The following is a 23365-nucleotide window of genomic DNA, read 5'->3' as shown; positions in this document are numbered from 1 at the left end:
AATACATTAGCAATTCTAAAATGTTAACATTTCTTTTTTCAAATGTTATCATTCATGGAAAAAAGTTATTACAAATTTCCAAGATTAAAAAGGAGCACAAATCTGTTAATACTTTTAAAAACGGTTTTCAGAGGGGCCTGTTTTATTAAAAAATAATTACCATAATATGATTTTTAGACATTCTAAGGAATATGATTCAGTCCCTTAGTCCCTGATTCAGGAAAATATAACTAGCATTTGTAAGCCCCAGCACAATGGAATCTGATCCTGATCGAGGCTTCTAGTTCCTACCATCGTACAGATAAGAACAAATAGACAACTACCACCCTCTCCCTTTAAAGAAAGATAACTGAAGAGTTCCGAAAAGTAAAATTTACAGAATTTTTGACTTCCAAATAATATAAGTTACATGTTTGAAACATACCCATCCCAATGGTTGATCTTCATGTTAACCAGGTGGTCAATCATTGATTGTGTATATTCAGGAAAACTAGCAATGTACACACTGAAAAAGAAATAAGTACATCCATATATATAAAAGAATACAGAATGTATATCAGTTTGAATTTTGGCACATACAGTAGAACCTCAGAGTTATGAACACCTCAGGAATGGAGGTTGTTCGTAACTCAAATATTCATAACTGAACAAAATGCTATGGTTGTTCTTTCAAAAGTTTACAATTTGAACACTGACTTAAATGCTGCTTTTAACCATCTTCATTTAAATTAAACAAGCACAGAAACAGTTTCCTCACCTTGCCAATTAAAAAAACAAACAAACATTCTTTTTATTTTTTTTAGCACAGTGCTGTATGGTACTGGTGCTACCTCATGGCGTATTTCCCGTTCCAATTGAGGTGTGTGGTTTACTGGTCAGTTGGTAACTCTGGTGTTCGTAACTCTGAGGTTCTACTATACTGCTTTAAAGATTTTGCCCCCATTGCTTTTAATGCAATAACAAAAAAACCTTCAAAAATATACTACCCGTTTGTCTATTAAAGGGGTACATAAAAACATGATATTCCATATTATGTAACATTCATTATGTTAATATTTACAATATTTTTCTTAACTATTTTGAGATCAGTGAACACCATTGCATACATATATAAAGAATTATAAGATCAATAAATACTAGTAAAAATAAACTGCTTATAGATTTTACTGTTTAAATCCAATGATTAATACATTCTACATTTATAATTATTTTCAAGATTAGATTGGGGAAAAGTGCTTTTTTTTTTTTTTTTTGGAAATACAGTAATATTATACTATATTGGCATAGTGTGTGCATCATCCCCCTCTAGTGCTGGTGTACATGGAGGACAGTCTATAACTATTATTACTATGAGTTACTCCATTAGCTCAAGTGACAGATCTGTGCAGTGGATCTAAAGGTCCTAACTCTACTGCTGACCCACATAGTGTTAAAAAAGCAAACTGAAAACACGAACTCCATCATGTGGCATCATGTTGACACCCACATACCTCCACACCTCTTCAGGTCTGTCCACCTCCACATTCCCGTTCCACTGGTTTCAGTTCCAGTCCTTTGCCCAGTCAATTCCAGTTCCCCAAGCTCCTCGTCTGATTGATCTCAGTCCCCCCACCCTACCTACGGACTCCCATTCTCCAATCCCTATTCCCCTACCTGGATACCAGTATCCTGGCCCAGCCATTTCCAACCTCCTATTGCCCAGTCCCACTCTCCCTGACCAGCCAGACCCCATCTCCTTGTTTAGGCCATCTCAGTCTCCTTGCCTAGCCAGTCTCAGACTCCCATATATCCCAACTCCCAGTTCAGATACCCGGATCCGGCATGACCTGCATTTCACAGTTGCAATTGCTCACTCCTGGGCTGGAACACACCCAATGCTGACAGAATGTTTGGGGAATTAGCTGCTAAAATCTACTGAGTACATATGAGCTGTGATTTTGTAAAGGCTTATTAACTTGGCCACATTTGGACAGATTTTCACTGGAATGGCAAAAAGTACATCTCTGATACAAAGCCCCACCCCGCCCCACCCCCAGCCAAATTTTAAATGCCTGCTCTAAAACATAGGTACATCAGAGCTTCTTAAAGACAAAGTCACCAGATTTTTTTTATATGGACAAAACACTGTTTTTCATTGTTCTCAGAAATGGCTGAAGCATTACTACTGAAATTTAAAAAAAAAAAAAAAGAAAAAAAAAGAAAAAAGTCAGCCTGAGGTAGACATTCAGCAAAGAAAATTTTAGCCCAATATAAGAAACTAAAACCTGGGTTTTTATTGGAAGTATTGGGCAACTTTAAAAATATGCAGGGCTACCAGTCCATCTAATAATAATGTGGCAATAGCCATACAACTTTTTATATATAATATTGTACCTCTGAAACATGCCTTCATTAATGAAAACAGTCAAATGCAGAAAATTATTTCTATCAGTTCAAAGATATAGAACAATAAACATCCAGAGTCAGAACTTTATTAATGTTATGATTGCTCAAAGGAAGCAATGTACAGACTTTTACATCTACACACAGTCCCTTTATAGTTAATGGGAATTTATGCAGGCATAAGAGTCATGTGACAGACCTCTGAAGGGCTGAGATTCTAAATCAAAACTATGGACTCTGTACACCATGTTACTGCTTTTTAAAACTACCTAAGAAATTATACCTAAGCAATCAAGGAGAGAGGCCCTGGCAGAGAGGTCCATTCTTCCATCCATCATGTAATGGTGCATATTTTCTGTATAGACAATTAAATATAACCTATCCCCTTGTGCTTTGATGCCATTCACACAAAGAATTAAGGAAGTAATGAAGTATTGACCCAATTAATTACAGCTCAGATGGCACACACACTTCAGGATGACACACACACTTTAAGAACAAAATCTCGATTAAGAATAGTGAATATGGTTTCAAGGAATCACACTTCAGTAACTAGGTGAAATTCCTCTTAAAGTGATCAGTGCAGCAGAAATTAAGGAAAGAAAAGAGCAGCCATAGGATCTAGAGAGAGCTGGGAAATACTTTGTTATCTGCTTTGTAATCAGGCAAAATAAAGCAGGACTTTTTAATTTACAATATTTTTGCCCTTAAGCAAACGAAACATTTTTATCATGTATGCTTAACACCACACTGAAAGTTACAATGAAAAAGAGAGCTGAACCAGAGAGCATGGAAGAAAAGACAACAGCATAGGCATCAACAAAATAATGCAAAAAGTGAAGAGAAACAAACTTCTCACTACCCCGAAGCCAGAAAAATCTACTACTTCTTTTAAGGCTGTGTACATTTTTAAAGTAATAGGCCATATGCTCTGCGGGTGCAAATTGGCGCAGTTAAACAGACTTCAGAGAATATGACCAATTGCATTTCCCTAGTTTGGTTTGGTTGAAGATTGCTTATATCCCCCAACTAGCCTATGTGTAGAAAAAGGATGTGGAGTAGGGGAAGGAAAGAGAAGGGATAAGGTGGGAATTATGGACAAATACAAAGAAGGATCAGTTAAATGAAAACAAAACAAAAACAAAACACTATATAGCTCAAGCAAAGGGAATAGGATCATAATAAGATAACTAGAAAACATTAAACCTGTCGTTCTGCTTTGTGGGAATTAAAAAGCAGGTATGTGTACAGTGTGCGCCATTTCCCCATTTGTTGTCCTGGCATTTGGTCTGTACCTCTATACTGTCTGAGTGGGCACGACGCCCCACATTGTTATATCTGTTATATTTTAAAATGCATAATTCCTTGTATGATGTGTGCAACAGCCATTCTTTTTCACCTCTCCTTACTGAGATGGAACAGAAGACTGAAACAGAGAGGGGGGAAATACAGGATGGCCAAAACTGCAACATGCTTCTGATTTTAAGATGGCACTCCACATAGTGCAACAATAAAGAGAAGTGTAGTCACAGAGATAAGGGAATATTTAAATCATTACACTGCTAGCTGAGTAGGTTCAAGTCAAGATATAGAGCACACAGCAGAACACCACATCCTGAAGCAAACTCAAAAAAAAAAAAAAGCTCAATATAAAGAAGTTAATCGTCTACACTGCAACGTAAGACTGTGCTTGAGCCCAGGCTCAAGCACAGTCCCCCTTGCATCTACACTGCAACTGCACTAACCCAGGGCTTGGACCCAGGTTCCCAGGACCTTGCAGGGCTGGAAGGTCCAAACTTGAGTTAAGTATGGCTTGGACCCAGGATGTAGGGTCCAAGCCATACTGCTTTGCAGTGTAGATGCAGCCCCACTTGACTCGAATCCCGGAAGTCAGCCAGAAAAATCCCACAATTCCATGGGACAAGTTCCTTAGTCCTCTCTATCCCAAAAATCTGCCGTCCACTTTTCTGAAAATGAAAGACACGCTCACTTTGCGAATGGCAGCAGCTCCGGTCAGCATTAACCCATTCTCTTCTGATCACCAATCCACAAGCACACTATCATAGAGCCTCCTGGGTTTGAAATGGAGAGCGAACTGACCAAATCTTTTGCTAAGCAAGTTGCTTCAAATTTCCTGTAACATCAGGACGGGCAGCAAAGTTTTCCCACAGTGCACCACGGTCCTAGGACTAGAGCTGCCACATTTGGGGACTGGGGGAAAAGGGGATGAGGCGCTAGCGAATCTGGCATATGGTTACTATAACTCAGGTCTGTGTATTGCAGCATGGATGCCAGAGCCCTAGGTTCAAGTACAGGTTAGAAAAGTCTCAATGTAGGGTTAAAATACAATGTAGACGCACAAGCCCAGGGCTCCCTAACATGGATCAGCTGACTCAAGTCCACTAACCCTGGGCTTACGCTGCAGTGTAGACATACCCTGAATCTTGCTAAGCTCTTGGTCTTGATACCTTCTGGCAGTGAGTTCCACAAATTAACTTTGTATTGGGAAATTAATATTTCCTTGTATCAGTTTTAAATGTGTTTTCTGTTTCACTGAATGTTCCCTTACTCTTGTATTAGAACAGTAATAGGAGACCCTCTCTAATCCATCTCCTCTCTAAACTAAACAGTCCTGGTCTTTCAATCTCACTTCACAAGGAAGTCTCTGTTGTACCAGTCATTTTTATCACCTGACTTTGAAACCTCTCTATTTCCATGCTAGCAGTTTTTTACACGGGTTAAAAGAATTGAACGTAGTATTTCAGCTAAAGTCACACCATTGATTTACAACAGCATTTTAATTATTTAAATATCAGCGGGGTAGCCGTGTTAGCCTGTATCCACAAAAACAATGAGGAGTCCGGTGGCACCTTAAAGATGAACAAATTTATTTGGACATAGGCTTTCGTGGGTAAAAAATATCTCTCCACGCATCTGAAGAACTGGGATTTTTACCCACAAAAGTTGATGCCCAAATAAATTTGTTAGTCTTTAAGGTGCCACCGGGCTCCTAATTATTTAAATATTATTCACCGTCCAATTCTTTAAACAGCCTACTCTACAACATTTTGTTTGCTTTTTCAACTACTGCTGCACATTGAGTTAAGATTTTCAATGAGCTGTCCACCGTGATGCCCTGGTCTCTATCATTAGTGTTTACAGTTAATATAGAAATTATGGTTTGTCTATATGGCAAGCTACTGCACAGCATGCCAGCATGTGAATCTAGAGTACCAGCTTGCTGCACAGTAACGTCCTATGTGGACACTTCTACAGCACAGTGAAAGTCTCGTAATGCAACTTAGAGTACTATGCTTTGAAGTAGTAGCATACTAAGCCACAGTCCGGGACTTTCACTGCACTACAGCAGTGTCCACACAGGACACTACTACACAAGAAGCTGGTGCATTGTAGATTAACATGCCTGGCTTCCTCACAGTAACTTTCCATGTAGACAAGACCTCAGTAATGAAACTAATAGTTCAAATTACTCCTTTCAATGGGCATTACCTTGCATATGTCAGCAATGAATTTGTTCTCCCATCATGCTGCCCGTGCACCTAGTTGTGTTAGGTTCCCTCTAAGTCCCTCACAGTCTTCTCCATTCTTGACTAACCTAAATAATTTTGGGTCACCTGCAAATTTTACCACTTTGCTTGTTACCCCCTTTTACTGATAACACTGAAGTTAACAATGAAGAACATCAGACCTAGTTTAGAACCTTGGGCCAACTCACTCAAACTTTTGCCATGTTCTGAACATAATCTGTGTTCACAGATAGGAATAAGAAAAATAAGTTTCCTGTTTATTAAAAAAGATAATATTATAAGGTAATATAACATAATATAAGGTAATAAAGCTCTGTTAAGTGTAGGGAAACTAATGCATGGGAACTTACCTTATATTAAGGAAACAATTAACTCTGTTACCAACAGCAAAATAATCAGCTGCAGTCAAAATGTCAATGCCATGTGGAAAAGTCCCCTATCAATATTAAGAGAAGAAAAAAAATGACGACTGATCAAATTTTGTATTAATGGTCAACAACAGTTGAAAATATCACCTATACTAACAGGCACCACCTATACACACTAACTCCTGATTTTGTGGAAAGTATATCTACACAAGAGAGATATCTGATGTGCTGAACAGTTGACTCCACTTAAAAGAGGATGGCCAAGAGACAGAGTAAACAATAGCAGGCAGTAAGTTTAGTAATGTTAAAGTATCATTTGAAATGATTAATTTAAAATGTTTTTAAAATATATTTTGGTGTGGGTCCTCAAGTTTGGATGCTTCATAACTGCATTTTTCTAGTTCATTGCCATGTTCCTTAAAAGTGCCATAATACAACTAAGGATACGTGGCCAATTTCAATGGAAGCCATGTGTGTATCCGAAGTCAGAATAGAGCTCTAATTGTTTGTAGATTCACTTTGAAGGTGAAGGGGCGGCACGAGTATTTGGATTCATAATGTTTGTTTTCTTTGTTTTGTTACTCATCTTTTTCACACCATGTGTATCTATCTAGACCTATACCTCTAGCTACACTCAGAATGATATAGACACTGTACCAAGATGCCCACCACTTTATAATTTAAAATTTCTCCCCTAAACAACACTGTATATATCATATTTATCTACTTTCCCTGAAATAGGTTTATCATCTTAATCTTGGCCTGTAATGGCATCCAATTTATCCATCACTGACCAACCAAGTATTTCAGACACCACTTCCATTTGGCCTTGGAGGAGTTTCCTTGCCCCAAAAGTCACTCCCTTTGCCACCTGCATTCATTATGATTTGCTCTCATGGTAGCCTCTTCAGATTATTTCTGTCCATCAGAGACTGTTTCTGTTTTCAGGATACAGTAAACGTCTTAATAGTAAATTATAGTGGAAAAGCTAACAGCATTACTTATTGTGGACCTACCTATTAACACTGCTATAAGAAATAAAGTCCCTCTATCTTCATATTGTATAAACTTCATGTGTCAAGAATGTGATAAACTTTTTACAAGACAACACATCATTCTTAAGATACCACCCAAAATGATTCTATTACAGCAAATTAATTAACTTGAGATGTGATCTAGGTCTCATGGCTAAGATAACACAGTGGAGAAAATATCATACAGTGACACAGAGCAGTGATATCACAAAGATGAAGCATAACTTCTTAGGATTTCTATCAAACCAAAAATGCCATAGTTTTACTAAATATAATCTATATCAATCAGGGTGCACAGTAAATACATTCATATCAGAATGTGTTTGTGCTGAAATTATTTTTAGAAAAACAGTAGGATTGGAATATCCAATAACACAGGAAGTTTCTTAAACACCTTCATCTCTGTAAAAGGATTTATTTTTAAAAAAATCAAAGGTGGTATTAGAAATTAGGAACAATGAGCTCAATGCTAAGAGGCACTGATTACCTTGACAACAAACTAAACACCCTCAATTCCTGTGTCATCAATTGGAATTGAGGGAACTGCTTATCAGAGTCATGCCTAAATCCACAAAGCTAATTAACTATACTTTCCATTGTAATGAAGTGGTCACAGAGGCAGTGAGCATTATTAGAGAGAGTAGATATTTACATTTAAGACAAATTTCATTATAAACGAGAGCTTTTCCTTCAATTACTTGTTCCACACTAGCAATATTGTTACCATTACAGAAAATAATGTTGTATAAATCTTGTATATACAGACATATAAGCAGAATCAGGTTTTCAGGTCATATGAAAGGAACAACACCCAGTAGAGACTGTGTAGGAGAGGACAGGTAGAAAGAAAATCACCACATATAAAAAAAAAAGTAAGAGTTATTTACTAGTCTCCATTTATATATATATTTCATGATGTGTTTATCCATTAACTAAAGAAAGTTTTCATAAAACCCAATTTTTCAACAAATTTAATTCCATAGTAGCAACCACACTTCTGATTGTGCTATGCAAATGTATTATTGCTTTTTTCAGAAGACACTCATAACATATGATTATGCATGCAGTCATCAGCTGTAAATTCACTGCCAGTCATGTCTAATAGCTCATACATAGCTCAGATTTTCAGAATTTTGATTGGCTGACCGGGATTTCATTTAGTATAATGGTATGATACAAAGTTATATTTCCTGATGGAGGAGACAGCATGGCCTACTCAACCTATAATTAAGGGCAAACGTAAACTAGCCAATAACCAAACATACTACACCCAGTTACAAAAGGGATAGGTCACATGATATGTAAACAATGAGTGCTGTGCAGGAGTAGAGGTTCTGGGAAATCTGGACAATTTCTTTGCTTTACATCCCTTCTCCATTGGGGCTACAGGAATGCAAAATAATCTAGAAAGTGTCCATTGTGTCAAAGGATTTTTTAAAAGTGCACTTCAATATTAAAATTAATTTTGTTAAAAAAAGTGCCTCTACTTTGATTTATTCTTAGATATATTCTGGGACTTTTTAAAGAAAAAACCTTTCACCTCCATGGAATCTTCAAATCCACCCTAACAGTGAACAGCAACATATTTGCTGTAGCACACACACATACACTTCTCTTCCCTCCAGGATAGGAGGCATTACAGAGCTGAAGAAGTCAGGAACAAGAAAGCAACAAAACTGCACTTTTCTTCTCCTCATCTAATTACTAAAAGTATTAAGTGCTTTGGATGGAGAAAAAGTACTTTACTTCCCACCTACGCAGAAAAAGGATGTCTGTTGCATCATATTATAAAGAGATATAATGGGTGTATCTGATGGTTGAAGTAGCCATTCTCCTAGGCAGCAAGAAATGGTTCACTACTCCTCCCACAGGAACAAGGTGAGTCATGGATACTGTTCCATTCCACTGTCAGGTTCTGTGCCCTGCTAATTTACGATTTCATCGTAGATCCCTCCAGAAAATGCCAGAACATATCCAGTATCTGTTGTCTATCTGTGCATTAGCTAAATCTGTAATGAGTTCAAATGTAGACCATATATATCAACATATGCCTGGCAATGAAATTTTTTGGCAATAGATTAATTTGGGATTGAACCTTTTTGACTGATCTATAAACAACCCTACAAATCTTTCATTGAATGAAAAGGTGTAGCCAAATATTCATTCAATTAGCTCACATCTTTAAAAACCAAAGAAACAATGCTAAGATGCAACAGGAACTTATTTTCTGGATGTGGCATACATGTAAGATGCATAAACTCTCACAGTGAAAACTGAAACTGGTTTAGTAAATTTAGTACTGGGGACATGAAAGTGTCAGATAGCGTAAGCTTGTGTGTAGTTGTCTTGACCTCCCTAGTAAAAGGGTGAAATAAAGTCAATATTTTCAAAAAGGAGCATAAATGAATACTTAACCCACAGGCCATTCTACAACAAATTGCGTGGATGTCTGGTTCTATCTATTCAGCCTAAGTCTGTTATAATGTATTGAAAACATCTAGATCTGATAGAGAATATCCTGAAATCTTGATATTATGGATAAGACAAAAATAATTTTAGCCATTTATACAAATCACTTCCTTTATGAAATAAGTATGCATAATCAAAACTATCATCTCACCAAGACAAGTATTTTCTTAGCTTCAGGTGTTGACAGTTCATACACTTTTTTTTTTTTTTTAAAGCCGCATAGTCATCCAAAGTTCATTGGAATTGCCTCGACACTTTTAAGAAGTCATTTAAACAAATCTGACCTATTAATGTATATCCAGTACTTTTCAGCAGGGCTGGCTTAAAAACTACAGCATCATTGGGCTGCATCCCACCTGATATAAGCTGAAATCATGGGGAGGTGTTTTATTGCTTTATCCAGTACCACATGACATGGAGGCAGTGTGAACTGCTCTGCAATGACTAGACGCTCTGGAGAATCAAGGAAATCATGATGTCCTCTTTACCTCAGCCCTAGTTGGGCCACCATCACAGAAGAAGCCCTCCCTTGAAGCTTTCCTCCACTATTATCCTAACTTCATCTTGAAACACACATTCCTTATTGCCCACCTCCCATCACTAGGGGAGTGAACACCCAGCTCGTGTGACAGAGAATTTGGGGCAGCTCGAGTACAGAAAGCCTAACACTGAAAACTGACCTTAGAATAGGGGCCTTTTGAATAAGAACATAAGAATGGCCATACTAGGTTAGATCAGCAATTGATCTAGCCCAGTATCCTGTCCTCCAACAGTAGCCCATGTCAGATGGGTTTGCAGCCCTGACCATCTTGGCTAATAGTCACTGATGAACCTATCCTCCATGTGAAGTTCTTCTTCACACAGCACACAGTCAACCTGTGGAACTCCTTGCCTGAGGAGGTTGTGAAGGCCAGGACTATAATAGGGTTTAAAAGAGAACTAGATAAATGCATGGAGGTTAAGTCCATTAATGGCTATTAGCCAGGACGGGTAAGGCTAGGTGTCCCTAGCCACTGTTTGTCAGAGGGTGGAGATGGATGGCAGGAGAGAGATCACTTATGAAATTATCTACTTCTTTATTGAACCTAGTTATACACAAACATATTTATATCACAACATCCCTTGGCAACGAGTTCCACAGGTTGACTATGAGTTGTGTGAAGAAGTACTTCCTTATGTTTGTTTTAAACCTGCTGCTGCCTATTAATTTAATTGGGTGACTCCTGGTTCTTGTGTTATGTGAAGGAGAAATAAGACTTCCTTATTCACTTTCTCCACACCATTCATGATTTTACAGACTTCTATCATATCCCCCTTTAATTATCTCTTTCCTAAGCTGAATAGTCCCAGTCTTTTTAAATCTTTCCTCATATGGAAGCTGCTCCATACCCCTAATTATTTTGTTGCTCCTCTCTCTACTTTTTTCAATTCTAATATAACTTTTTCGAAAAAGGGTGACCAGAACTGCACACAGTAGAATAGGTGTAATATGGTTTTATGCAGTGGCATTATGGCATTTTCTGTCTTATCATCTATCCCTTTCCTAATGGTTCCTAACATCACCTTTTTTTTTTCCCCCCCTTTTTTTTTTTTAATTACCGCTGCACAATGACCAGTCTTTTCAGGGAACTATCTAAAATGACTCCAAGATCTCTTTCTTGAGTGGTAGCAGTAATTTTAGAATCTATCATTTTTTATGTAGAGTTGGGATTATGTTTTCCAAAGTGCATTACTTAGTATTTATCAACACTGAATTCAATCTACCATTTCATTGCCCAGTCACCCAGAATTTTAAGATCCTTTTGCAACCCTTTGCAGTCAGCTTTGGACTTAACTATTTTGAATAATTCTGTACTGCCTGTAAACTTTATCACATTACTGTTTGCCCCCTCCCACTTTTAAAAGTCCTGGGCCCATTGCCCCCTGCCCCTCATCCCTGCTTCTGATTAAATCCAATGAAGGCAAGATGAGACCATCATTAGCTCCATGTTGCTTTGACCTTAATACAGCAGCTAACACATACCCAGTACAGTATCACATTTACACACACTATAAGGCCTTTTCACACTGCCAAAGTGGCATAAAAGAATCTTAGTAAAAATGAGAATCAAGATAACACCATGCAATGAGGAAATACCATACCAATGAACACCACAAATAACCTTTTAACAAGATACTGGAAATGTGCTATGGTGAGAATGCATAGTGCCAGGAGTATATTGGCACTACAAAATAGTTTAAAATCAGGTTTTTAAGCTTCTGCGCTTCTTTACCTACATGACATCACTAACACCTATATTAGTGTATGGAACACAGCTCCCTGCTCTGCTGTATATGTCAGTGATGTCAGCTCTTAGAGGAGAAAAAAACATCATGAGGGCCTGAACACAGATTCCTGCAGATAAGAAGCTTCTCAGATCACCTTAAATGTGCTTGTTTGTTTTTTTTTATATGTGAGACACATGATTTGCAATCTCAAAGATTTTGTTAATGTATTTACACTATTTTAGTATTATAAATGGGAAATAATTGCATGGCTAATTTTTTCTCTTTCTTCTAGACTTCAGGCAGAAACCTTAGCAGTTAGTGTATTCAGCACACAGATGAAGAGATTTTTAGTTAGTGGTTTTCAACCTGGGGTCCATGGACTCCTGGAGCAGTGTTCCCTCTAATTTTTTCCATCCATGTGTGGAATGAATTTTGTTATGTGCACCATATCAAGATAATGTGTGGATGTGCACCACCAGTATAAACCAAAAACCTAGATATAATATATACTTTTAAGAAGTTACTATAGGGATAATTACTCCAGCCAGGACAAGTTGGGCATTTTAGAACTCACTACTCAAAGAATTCAATTTAAGCATAATGAAATGCATAGACCAGTAAAACAACTAAAAAAAACTGTGAAAAAGACAGACACACGCATAGCCCCTTTAAGCATGCTGCCCCCACTTTAAGCACGCTGCCCTATTAAGTAGATCAGCATGTTCAGACACAGCAGCAACTGCCAGCAAGCTCCCTCTGTCCTGAGCCCTGTTGTGTCCCCCACCCCGCTCTGTGGAGATGGGGTACAGGGACAGGGGGGAAGGAGGACACCCTGACATCAGTGCCCCCTTCCACATCCCCACTCTGCACAGCAAGCAGGAGGCTCCCAGGAGCAGCTCCAAGGCAGAGGGCAGAAGCAGCATGGCAGTTGGGGGAGGGACACCTGAAGTGCACGGCACTCGATAGCCTGGTAGGCGGCCACCCAGCCACGCACTTTAGAGGGAACTTAGCCCTGGGGGGTCCACAGACTAGGTCGAAGATTTCCAACGGGGTCTGTCCATTCAAACTTTTTTAGTGGTCCGCAAATGAGAAAAGGCTGAAAACCACTGTTCTAAGTCTTTTATGCCATGAAATATCTGCCTGCCAAGTGACATGGAAATAAAGTGGACTTTTCTACTTGAACAACTCATACTTCAAAACTAACAAATTTCTTGGAAAATTCAAATTATGGTTTGAGAAACTGCATGACCTACTGGACAAAGCACAGGACCAGAAGTGAGGACTCCTGACTTCTAGTGCTAGCTATGCGATCAAATTGCTGTGAGGCCTTGTGTAGTTCACTTAACTTACCTTAATGCAAGTTAAGGCATATTGTGCGACTTTACATCAAGGTTTTGCTTTTTAGAAGCAACTTGCTAAAAGGCTTCTGGAACTAATGTCCTAAAAACTCTCAATTAAGTTTAAAGGGGAAAAAAGTACACAAGAACCTGTGGTTCAAATGATGAAAATATGTTACATGATTGTTTCAAAACAGTGTTCCCCAAATTTGGTTGTTCTTTTACTCATTTGGTTTTAGGAGTTACATGTTACAATGTATCTACAAGAAGCCTAATGAAGAATCAGAAAAGTTACTATACCTGTCTTCCAACATTCTCCTGGAAGGCAGCCTACAGAACAGAGAGAACAAACATACAAAAATGAGTCAGTTTTCTTTTTGATAAACACCAGAGGATGAATTCAAAACAAACACGCAGCAATATAAATGACCCATGGCTTTACTTTTTAAAATAAAGTCACCTTTGTTAGTTGAATAGGCCCTCAAGGGTTGTTTTTTGTTTTTGGTTTGTTTTTTTGGGGGGGAGGAGGGAAGGTCACTGATGCTTTATGTTCTAATGCGCTTTCAAATCTGTCTGTTGCATGACAACAGTTTAAGAATGCAAGTTGACTAAAATAATCACACCCATAAGAGTAGTCTTTGATTCCTAAGAGAAGGCTTCACAGTACAATCAAAAGTCAGTAGCCTGCGACAAAAGGAATCAGGACAGCTCTGTCTTGTTTATCTGCTTTGGGAAAGTTTCAGATATCTTCCATAAAGACTCTGCTATGTCTATACTACAGACCTTGCAGCAGCACACCTCTATGCCAATGGTAGAGAGCTCTCTTGTTGGCATAATTAGACCACCCCCAACGAGCAGCCGTAGCTATGTCGGTGGTAGAGCATCTCCTGCCAACATAGCGCTGTCCGCACCAATGTTTTTGTCTGTAAAACTTATGTTGGTCAGGGAGGTGGGGTTTTTTTTGTTTTTTCCACACTCTTGACTGCCAACAGTTTTACCAACGAAGTGCTCGTGTAGACATAGCCTTAGATAATATCATGGTTATAATGCCTTGTTTATGTGATGTATAGGCTTGGAAGGATTCATTTTTATCAGTATATGTTGGTAAACAACAGTTTCACCAAACACACACAAACCAATAAAAATTTCCATCCATAATAATTGAATTTTACAGATCGACAAAGTAAAAGAAAAATGATGCTTGAAAACTTAGAATTTGATTTAAGGATATTTACTTTGCATATTTTGACATGTGATCTTGACAATTTGTGTTTTAACAGTTATAAAGGTTTAATTCTTTTAACTGCAAAATCAACTGTCATTAAGTAATTGTCTTACCCCCTCATTGCTTGACACACCCCATAATTTTTCACAACTGTGAACATTTAACTAGATACACACAGAAAAAAATGCTTAAAAATAAACATCAATATTATCCATCAAAATTATAAAAAATAAAAATTTAATTCTGCCAAGCCTAGTTAAATACAATACTTAGAGGCTGTTGAGAGCAGCATGATTGGGTTTGTACTGCTTTAGCTGTTTATTCTTGAGTACTGAACACTGATATTTGAAACATTCAGGTGTGAAAGCATGTTAAAATATCAGTCTCTGAGCCTGCAAAACTTGAAGGCATCTTAATTGATGTACACTTCTTATGTCTGGCAATAAACAGATCATAAAGAAAATAGAATATATGTAATTAGAGCATTACATATATATCTGCATCAATGCATTGATCAATCTGCATCAATGTAGTCCCCCACACAGTATTTACTTTTTCCAGTATCTTCCCCCACTCCCCACCAGTTAGTCTGGAGTAGAACTGTCCCTGATATATACTACATACAAATTTTAAAATTTCTTTTTATAAAGAGGCAATTTTTTTTTAAAAGCAAGAAGTACAAATACTGGCAGAGGTTTTCTAAATTGTTCAAAAAAAGTAAGTATCACTATTATCTGGATACTAATAACTATTCACCTCATTTATGTAATGACACTATGTTTACAAACAATTTCTGGGAAAAGACAGCAGCAGCCAGCTGACAACTGATGTCCAACACAGTGGGAAATTTTGGCCAAGAACACTGGGGCAAAAATCCTATTCTTATCAAAAATACCATGGGATCTTTGGATTGCCACATAGACAGACATCACTTATTTGTAAGATTCCTTCCAAAAGAAAAACAGAGTAAATACTGAACTCTGGAAAAATGAAAGTTTGAGTTCGCTTGCTTGGATTTGAACCTGTTACTCCAGGGAGAATTCTGCGTCAAAAAATTTAAAAATGCATACAATGTTTTAAAATTCTGCAAAAATCTCCATATATAATTTGTGATAATAATGCAATAGAATCATGCCAGTTTTAATTATTTTGGTAATCTATTTCCAAATATCTTGCAGCAAGTATTTCTGGAACAAAAAAGATTCCCCCAGGAGCAGAAAGTTAAAGGAACCCCACATGACAACGCAATTTCTGTTTCTCTGTTATGCTTTTGTTGGGTGCCTCCGTCTGCATGTGTCACACATGCCAGCTGGGCGCATCTTGGGGGAAAATTCTGCCTCTCTGGTCTTTTAGTTGATTCTCATTTTTTCACCCTGCCCCCACAAGGTTACCAAGAGGTTCCCAAATACAGGACACTGCCGGGGGGGAGCAGGAGCTGGAGGTGGGTACAGTTGGGTGGTCCTGAAGGGGTCTGTGTGTATTGGCATAGGGTATTCAGGAGGTATTGGGAGTGTTGAAGGGGGTGCTGAAGGCGGCTGCACAGAGCCCCTCAGCCCAGACACCCATACCTCCCCCAAACCCAGCTGCAAGCCCCCCCCAGCCCAGACCCCCGCACACCCCTGCAGAGCCCAGCCATAAGGCCAGATACCTGCATCCCCTCCCCCCAGAGATCCAGAGGCAGAAATATCCTGATGCTGGTCAAACCACGCTTGTATGGAGTTTCCTGTGGTGATTTCAGTGTTGGACTGTGCAGGGCTGATGCTGGGCAGGGACTCCATTCCCGCTGGGCCGGGCACTCCGCTCACTGTGGGGCCACAGCCCACACATCAGCTCCTTCCTTCAGGGCATGCAGGGAACAATACCTGCCAGGAACCCTCCAGCTAGCCCTCTCTCCCCCCCACCAGGGTCCTTTATTTGTGCACTGGGAAGCCAGGCTCTGCCCGGTCCAGTGGCCCCTACTGGCAACCAGCAGCTCCTCAGCACCAATTCTTCAGGAAAAAAATGAAATTCTGCACAGAACATTAATTCTGTGCAAATTCTGCATTGTGCAGTGGTGCAGAATTCCCTCTGGAATAACCTATGGTTCCAAGGAATCAATGTGAGCCACACAACAGGTGAGAACTCATAGCACAGGGATGCGGTAGCAATCTAACTGTACTGGAAAGGCCCCCGGTGTAACTTCTTATAAAGCCCTGAGAGCATGTCTAGGTTACAGCGACTTGCCAGGGCAGGAACATGGGCTGTAGTGCTGCCTGACATCTTTGCACAACTGCATGCTGTAGCCCTAATACTGACAAGCTTCTTCCACCTTCAGCCTCTCCTCCAGTAGGGATGTAAATATTGTTTTAAAAAGTTAACCGTTTAAATTATTAAAATTTATCATTTAAGCATTTAACCACTGGGGCTGCTCCAGCCAGCCCGGGGCTGAGATCCTTCTGACCAGCTGGCGCAGCTGGAGTTAACAGTTAGGGCGGTTAACTGGCAAGACTAATTCTTACCGGTTAACCTGTAAACCATTTACCATTTTACATCCCTATCCTCTAGCATACCCTTTTGCCATGACCTGCAAGGAGGTCCTCAGAAGACAACATACAGAGGCCTTTCTCAGTGCCTAAATCAGGGTAATTCTTCCTGGTCAGATAAAGGGCTTTTATAGGGCTCCTTTACACACTGCTCAGGCCCTTTTCCCTGGCATAAAGGGGCTGCAACAGAGATATGGCTCTCACCCTTAATGCCTACACCCCTAAGTGACTAAGCAATTCAATCACTGACCAACTGCATTATGATTACCTTAGGAAATGTTTCAATTGAGTAAGTGGCCAGATTATCCATAAATATACAGGCCTAAATTCAACAACAGCTGAGTGGGACATCTGTATTTTTAAGCTCAACAGTATTGATTTCAGACTGCCAGAAATTTTTTTTGTTTTATTTATAAAATATCTGCAATTCATAGAATCATAGAATATCAGGGTTGGAAGGGACATCAGGAGGTCATCTAGTCCAATCCCCTGCTCAAACCAGAACCAATCCCCAACTAAATCATCCCAGCCAAGGCTTTGTCAAGCCTCACCTTAAAAAACCTCTAAGAAAGGAGATTCCACCACCTCCCGAGGTAACCCATTCCAGTGTTTCACCAGCCTCCCAGTGAAAAAGTTTTTCCTAATATCCAACTTAAACCTTCCCCACTGCAACTTGAGACCATTACTCCTTGTTCTGTCATCTGGTACCGCTGCGAACAGTCTAGATCCATCCTCTTTGGAACCCCCTTTCAGGTAGCTGCATGTCCTTCCTGAACAGTTTATATCCATCCATGACAGTACTCCAGGTCACGTGAGTTATCCCACCAAGTCTCTGTTATTCCAATCACATCATAATTCCTTGACTGTGCCAGGACTTCCAGTTCTCCCTGCTTGTTTCCCAGGCTTCTTGCATTTGTGTAAAGGCATTTAAGATAAATCGCTGATTGTTCTGCTTTCTCAGTATGAGGCAGGAATCCTCCCGTCTTGCGCTCTGCTGATCATGCTTCCTCCTGTTATCCCACTTCCCCACTTGCCTCAGGGCTTTGGTCTCCTTCCCCTGGTGAATCTAATTTAAAGCCCTCCTCACTAGGTTAGCCAGCCTGCTTGCAAAGATGCTCTTCCCTCTCTTCGTTAGCATCTCCGTCTCTGCCTAGCCATCCTTCTTCTTGGAACACCATCCCATGGTCAAAGAATCCAAAGCCTTCTGTCCGACACCACCTGCGTAGCCATTCGTTTACTTCCACGTTTCGACGGTCTCTACTTGGGCCCTTTCCTTCCACAGGGAGGATGGACACCACTCTTCACCACAGAGAACACCACTTGCGCCTGACTGAATAAGTCTCCATTCAGTGTAATATATTGTAGTATAACCATAAACTAGTCATTAATGGAAAGAAGAATTTTACACTGAATATAACATGTTAGCCAGATAGGTATTATAAGTGAAGACTTTGCAGAATAACCATCCTTAATGTACTGTACGTTTTTACGTTCTGCTATTGTTTTCCTTTTGCATTTTCTATGTCAGTTTAAATAACGTCATGCAGATGAAAATCTAAACAGAATTCGCTAAATTAAACATGGTGGAAACATCATTCCTCTAACAAAGTAAAACATGAGACTTCTCTAATGAATAAATTGGTTTCATTAAATATATTAATTAGGTAAACTGAAAAGAAAAGCACCCAACAAAAGATAATTTAGTAAGAGACTAGTAAACTTCATAATTGACTTACTAAGGACGAGTTCTGCCTTCAAGTAAACATGCACAATTCCCACTGACTTCAAAAAGTTTTCTTTTCATGTTTCTTAGTCTAGATGTTAGCATTAAGTATTTGCTTCATTGGACAATGAAACAATCTAACATTTCAGTCCAACAGCCTTTGAAAAATGTATGTTTCAGTATATTGTACAAGCATTAGACTCTATAAAGATTACAATTTGTAAAATATCTAAATGTTTGCTTTATTTGCCACACACAATTCAACAGCTCTTTGAAACTTTCCATAACTCTAAGCTAAATTTGGTTAAAACTATGACAGCCAATTTCATTTGCAGGGAGTGGTTATTTAGGATTAATTTTTATTTTTATTATTTTTGTATTTGTGTCAAGTTGAACCTGTCTTAGCTTGAACTGTTGTTAAGTATCCAAAAAAGCCAATGGATACGTTCATGCCTTCTATCTTTTGTTAAGTCTTGGGGAAATGTGACTCATTTTAATGAGAAAAATACTGTCAACAGAATTCAAACAAAAAGCCAAAAGAAAGAAAGGCATGTTAAACAACGATAGTCTCCAGAAGTTTATTTCAACTTTATATTCAGAAACCACCTGGTTACTACACACATTAATGCATGTACCTCATAAAATGAGCTTTATTTTTCACATCACTCAGGTCAAATTGTGTCAGCACTTCCATTAGATAGCCCTATTTCTGGAGTTCTACAAAATTTGGGCTTAAAAATTAAAACTTGGTATAAATCATCTCCCTTGGGAATTATTTTTTCATTTGTTTTTACTCAATATTAAAATTAAGGGGTTCAAAAAATCAGATTCTCTTAGATGCTTTTTTATGTTCTAACTCAATCACACCTTCCCACTGCTCAATGGAATTCTTATAGCAAGGATCCACACATGTTTATCAGCATGCAGGACTAGGGCTTAAAAAGAGATAAACACACATAGTATGGGTACACAGAGATACATATAAGTAAAACATACAACAAACACCTTTCTCACAAACAGAAGTTAATCTAATAAAAAGGTATTACCTCACCCACCTTGTGTCTCAAGAAAATATTCTCAGCCCTGCTTCCAAATTTAAAGCAGAAAATGCTAACAAACATCTAACTAAGTATACTAAAAAGCTATAATAACTATACATTTCCAGTTCAAGCAATAGAGCAATCCAAACAGTGAAATCAGTGGTACCAGTCCTCCCTTAAACCAACCACTGATACAAGAGGAGGAGGAGAGACTAATTTAAAAAACATGATGCCAGGTGGTATTATCAAGCCACCAAGTTAAGCAAAAGAAATCACCTTTTAATTACACCAAGTTAAAATTGGCAAGAAAATAACAGAAGTGGAAATATACAAGCTATGAATTGGTCATACTTTAAAAAAAAAAAAATTAATTCAGCACAATATTCTTAATGACTTTCAGTAGATACCATTTTTTACATTGAAATACATTTACAGAACACAATTTAATTTGTTTTGAGAGAGATATATGCTTCACCATATTTCCACATTCTTTATAGGGTTTCCAATTTGAATTGACACTAGTAACATACAAATCAAAACAATCCACCTTATATACACATTCAAAATGATACATGTGAATACTTTCTTAAACCCACTAATTTAGATATTAAACAAATCCGTTGCAACTGTGGTTCTGCCCTCAGTTTATTAAAGAAATTCAAATTCTATTTATGTATTTGTTTTGTCGTTGGTTTGTTTTTTGTAAAAGCTTAAAAATGCAAGAGCTTCAAGAATCTACTTGATATCAACTAGAGCATATTCATAAGGACATTTACCACACTGGGTGACTATTTTCTACAGACTTCCTCTTAAAACAGTTTCAGTTCTCTATGAGAAGCAATTCTTTGGTGCAATGAGGAGTGCAGTTAGGGTGGGACTTAACAGACACACTGTACGCAACGTTACCCTGCAGCTATGATTACAGCACAATCTGAACTGGGAAGGATCAGTATGATTAAATTACCAAAGCCTTTGATTCCTTCAAATAGTGTAATCTTCCATCCAGAAACTAGCCAAAGCACAGCTCACAGAAGGTACACTTTACCATGAGTAGACAGTAGCACTGCTTTCCATACCCACCTACAAAAACCACACCTAACCCAAGGAAGGAGATAAACAGCACACAATAAAAATGTGCCAAAGCCTTATATAATACACTAACTTTTTAGTGATGAACCACATTAAAATCACGTTTTCAAGCTGTCTGCTAGGTATACAAGGACAGTAATAGCAGAAACAACCAAATCATTGTATTTTAATTTGTATCCATTTGAAATACAGAAAGGTAATCCACACTGAGCCTGATTAGTAAGTATTGTTCTAGTCAGTATTAATTTTGGCACCTTAATTCACAGTCGAAGTATCGGTTTTACTATTTAGACACAGAATCATAAAACTTAAGAGACAAAAAAAAATCCCATTAGAGTACCAAGCAAATAATCTGCAAGGACAGGGTACATACTCTGGAAAAAAATTATTTAAACAGCTTCACTTTACCCAAGGCTTACGTGGACAAGTTCAGATGTAAAAATGGCTCTGGGAATCAATCTACAATCAGTCAGCACAAAATGTTCTTTCAGAAAAGAATGCTGAGAATCACTTTGTTCTTGAAATTAGTTAATTAGTGGCATCAATGAATAAAGTATGAGTACGGAGCATTCATACAAAATTCTTTTTAGCAGTGCACTCAAAGAGGCAGTCAGGTTGAAAATCATTTTTTTTACATATGTAACAACTAATTCTTTGGATTATTAAAACAATATTTTTAAAATTTAATTGATTTTTCACCATTTATGCTACTAGGTTTTTTTTCCAATATTTCTCAGTTTGAAAAATGAAAATTAACTAATTAGTTTCTAGACAATTTCATTCTCAGTGCTTTTTCTTCATCTATGCCTGGAATAAAGAGGGTATAAATCTTTAGTTTCATACACAAACCTTACTGTAATAATTTGTGATTTTGAAATTAGTCTAGTACAATGCACTCTACGTGGGGCAACATGTTCTGATTATACAGAAGCTGAAACTAGGGCAGTGAGCGTAGCTGCCACCCATTTGTTGAGAGACACATTACGCAGAGATCATATTATACCAGTACTCTATGATCTGCTCTTGTTCCTATTAACTTCTAGGTGAAGTTACCACACACAGGTTTTGGTTTTAACCTATAAAGCCACAAATGGTTTGGGATCTGGTCACACAGACAACTGACTCCCTCTCCAAGTGGTAACGTGGCAGCTTCAGTCAGCAGTTTGAGCTTTTAAATAGAGGTGGACTGTAAGAGACAGAGATGCTACTAGGGCATTTTCTGTGAGGAATCTTTCTTGGCTTTGGAATACATTAGACCCATTAAGAGACTAGATTTCTTAACTTTCTGGGTACACTACAGAGCCCACCATTCTTTTTGGGCATTTGGAAAGATGGTTAATTTGATAGGGACATGTGGGTTTGTTGATGGATATTTTTATGTCTTTTGTATTATTTATATGGACTATTCATTAAGTATGTTATAGGTTTTTAATTTTTGATGAGATATTGTTTGTTCTAGTTGTTGTAAGGTTGAGACTCCTTCCTCAGGGCTAGGATCTTTATGAGGAAGTAAAAAAATCCAATCTAATCAAGTTACATATACATTACATCATATGGAATTACATCCCCAGACATAACAAGCCTCTCCTCTCCTACCCTTCCTCCCACCCCACTTGAACATAACTTCCCCTCCATACACTTCCTCCTCCTCGACAGTCAAGCTATCTTCCCACCTTTTTGCCACCATCACAGTGTCCTGCATAGAGTTTCTATAGGACACACTTGGTGTTCCTGGCCCTTCTTTCTTATCCTATCCTAGATACTTACATAGGTGACTTACTTAAATGTCCTAGCTCTACAGAAAGAGCTTCATCTTTACAAGTCAACCTCTTTCCTTCTACAGAAATGAATTTTTTTTAAATTTATTTACTGCAGTTAGAAAATGACAATGGACACACAATGAGAACAGAACAACTTCACACTAGATGCCACATAGTATAGTTAAGATTCAGTAGAGTTTTATATATTAGCAGTCACCATTATGTATTATTACATAGTCACAGTATATTACTAAATAGCTCTTTCTGAGAAATATATTGCACTATGGAACTGTGGTAACAATAGCTCAGATTTTAACTATGGATCCATTATATGAAGTGTAAAGCCATGTTTTTTGTATTTTTAAATATGCACTATAGAGGTTTTACAAAATACTTACTGTTCATGACATACAATATTTTGTTCAAATACTCTAGCTCTACATTATTAGCTTGTATTGCAAGCAAACTATAAAGGAATTTTTAAAAAAAGAAAGGCATAAACAAAACCGATAACTTACTGAGGCAGCTCTTCTGCAGTTAATATCACGGTCAAACACCGCAGCTATTACCAATGCACTGAAAAAGAAAGATACAGTGTAT

At 38.1% G+C, this 23365-nt stretch overlaps 1 protein-coding gene across 10 annotated transcripts in view; it reads right to left on the bottom strand.

Moving 5' to 3' along the window:
• The window catches only part of TBCD (tubulin folding cofactor D), a 261750-nt gene that overhangs the window by 110643 nt on the left and 127742 nt on the right, over positions 1-23365 (bottom strand). For all 10 annotated transcript variants that reach the window (XM_048817354.2, XM_048817360.2, XM_075119355.1 and 7 more), the window contains exons 16-19: positions 23284-23341; positions 13707-13736; positions 6281-6366; positions 425-505 (exon numbers count right to left, since the gene is read on the bottom strand). In XM_048817354.2, coding sequence (XP_048673311.2) covers positions 425-505; positions 6281-6366; positions 13707-13736; positions 23284-23341 — 255 coding nt within the window. The remainder of the gene's footprint in view (positions 1-424; positions 506-6280; positions 6367-13706; positions 13737-23283; positions 23342-23365) is intronic.

This window comes from Caretta caretta, chromosome 14, assembly GCF_965140235.1.
Source record: "Caretta caretta isolate rCarCar2 chromosome 14, rCarCar1.hap1, whole genome shotgun sequence".
NCBI classification, from domain to species: Eukaryota; Metazoa; Chordata; order Testudines; family Cheloniidae; genus Caretta; species Caretta caretta.
This window is presented reverse-complemented; position numbering and strand designations above follow the sequence as displayed.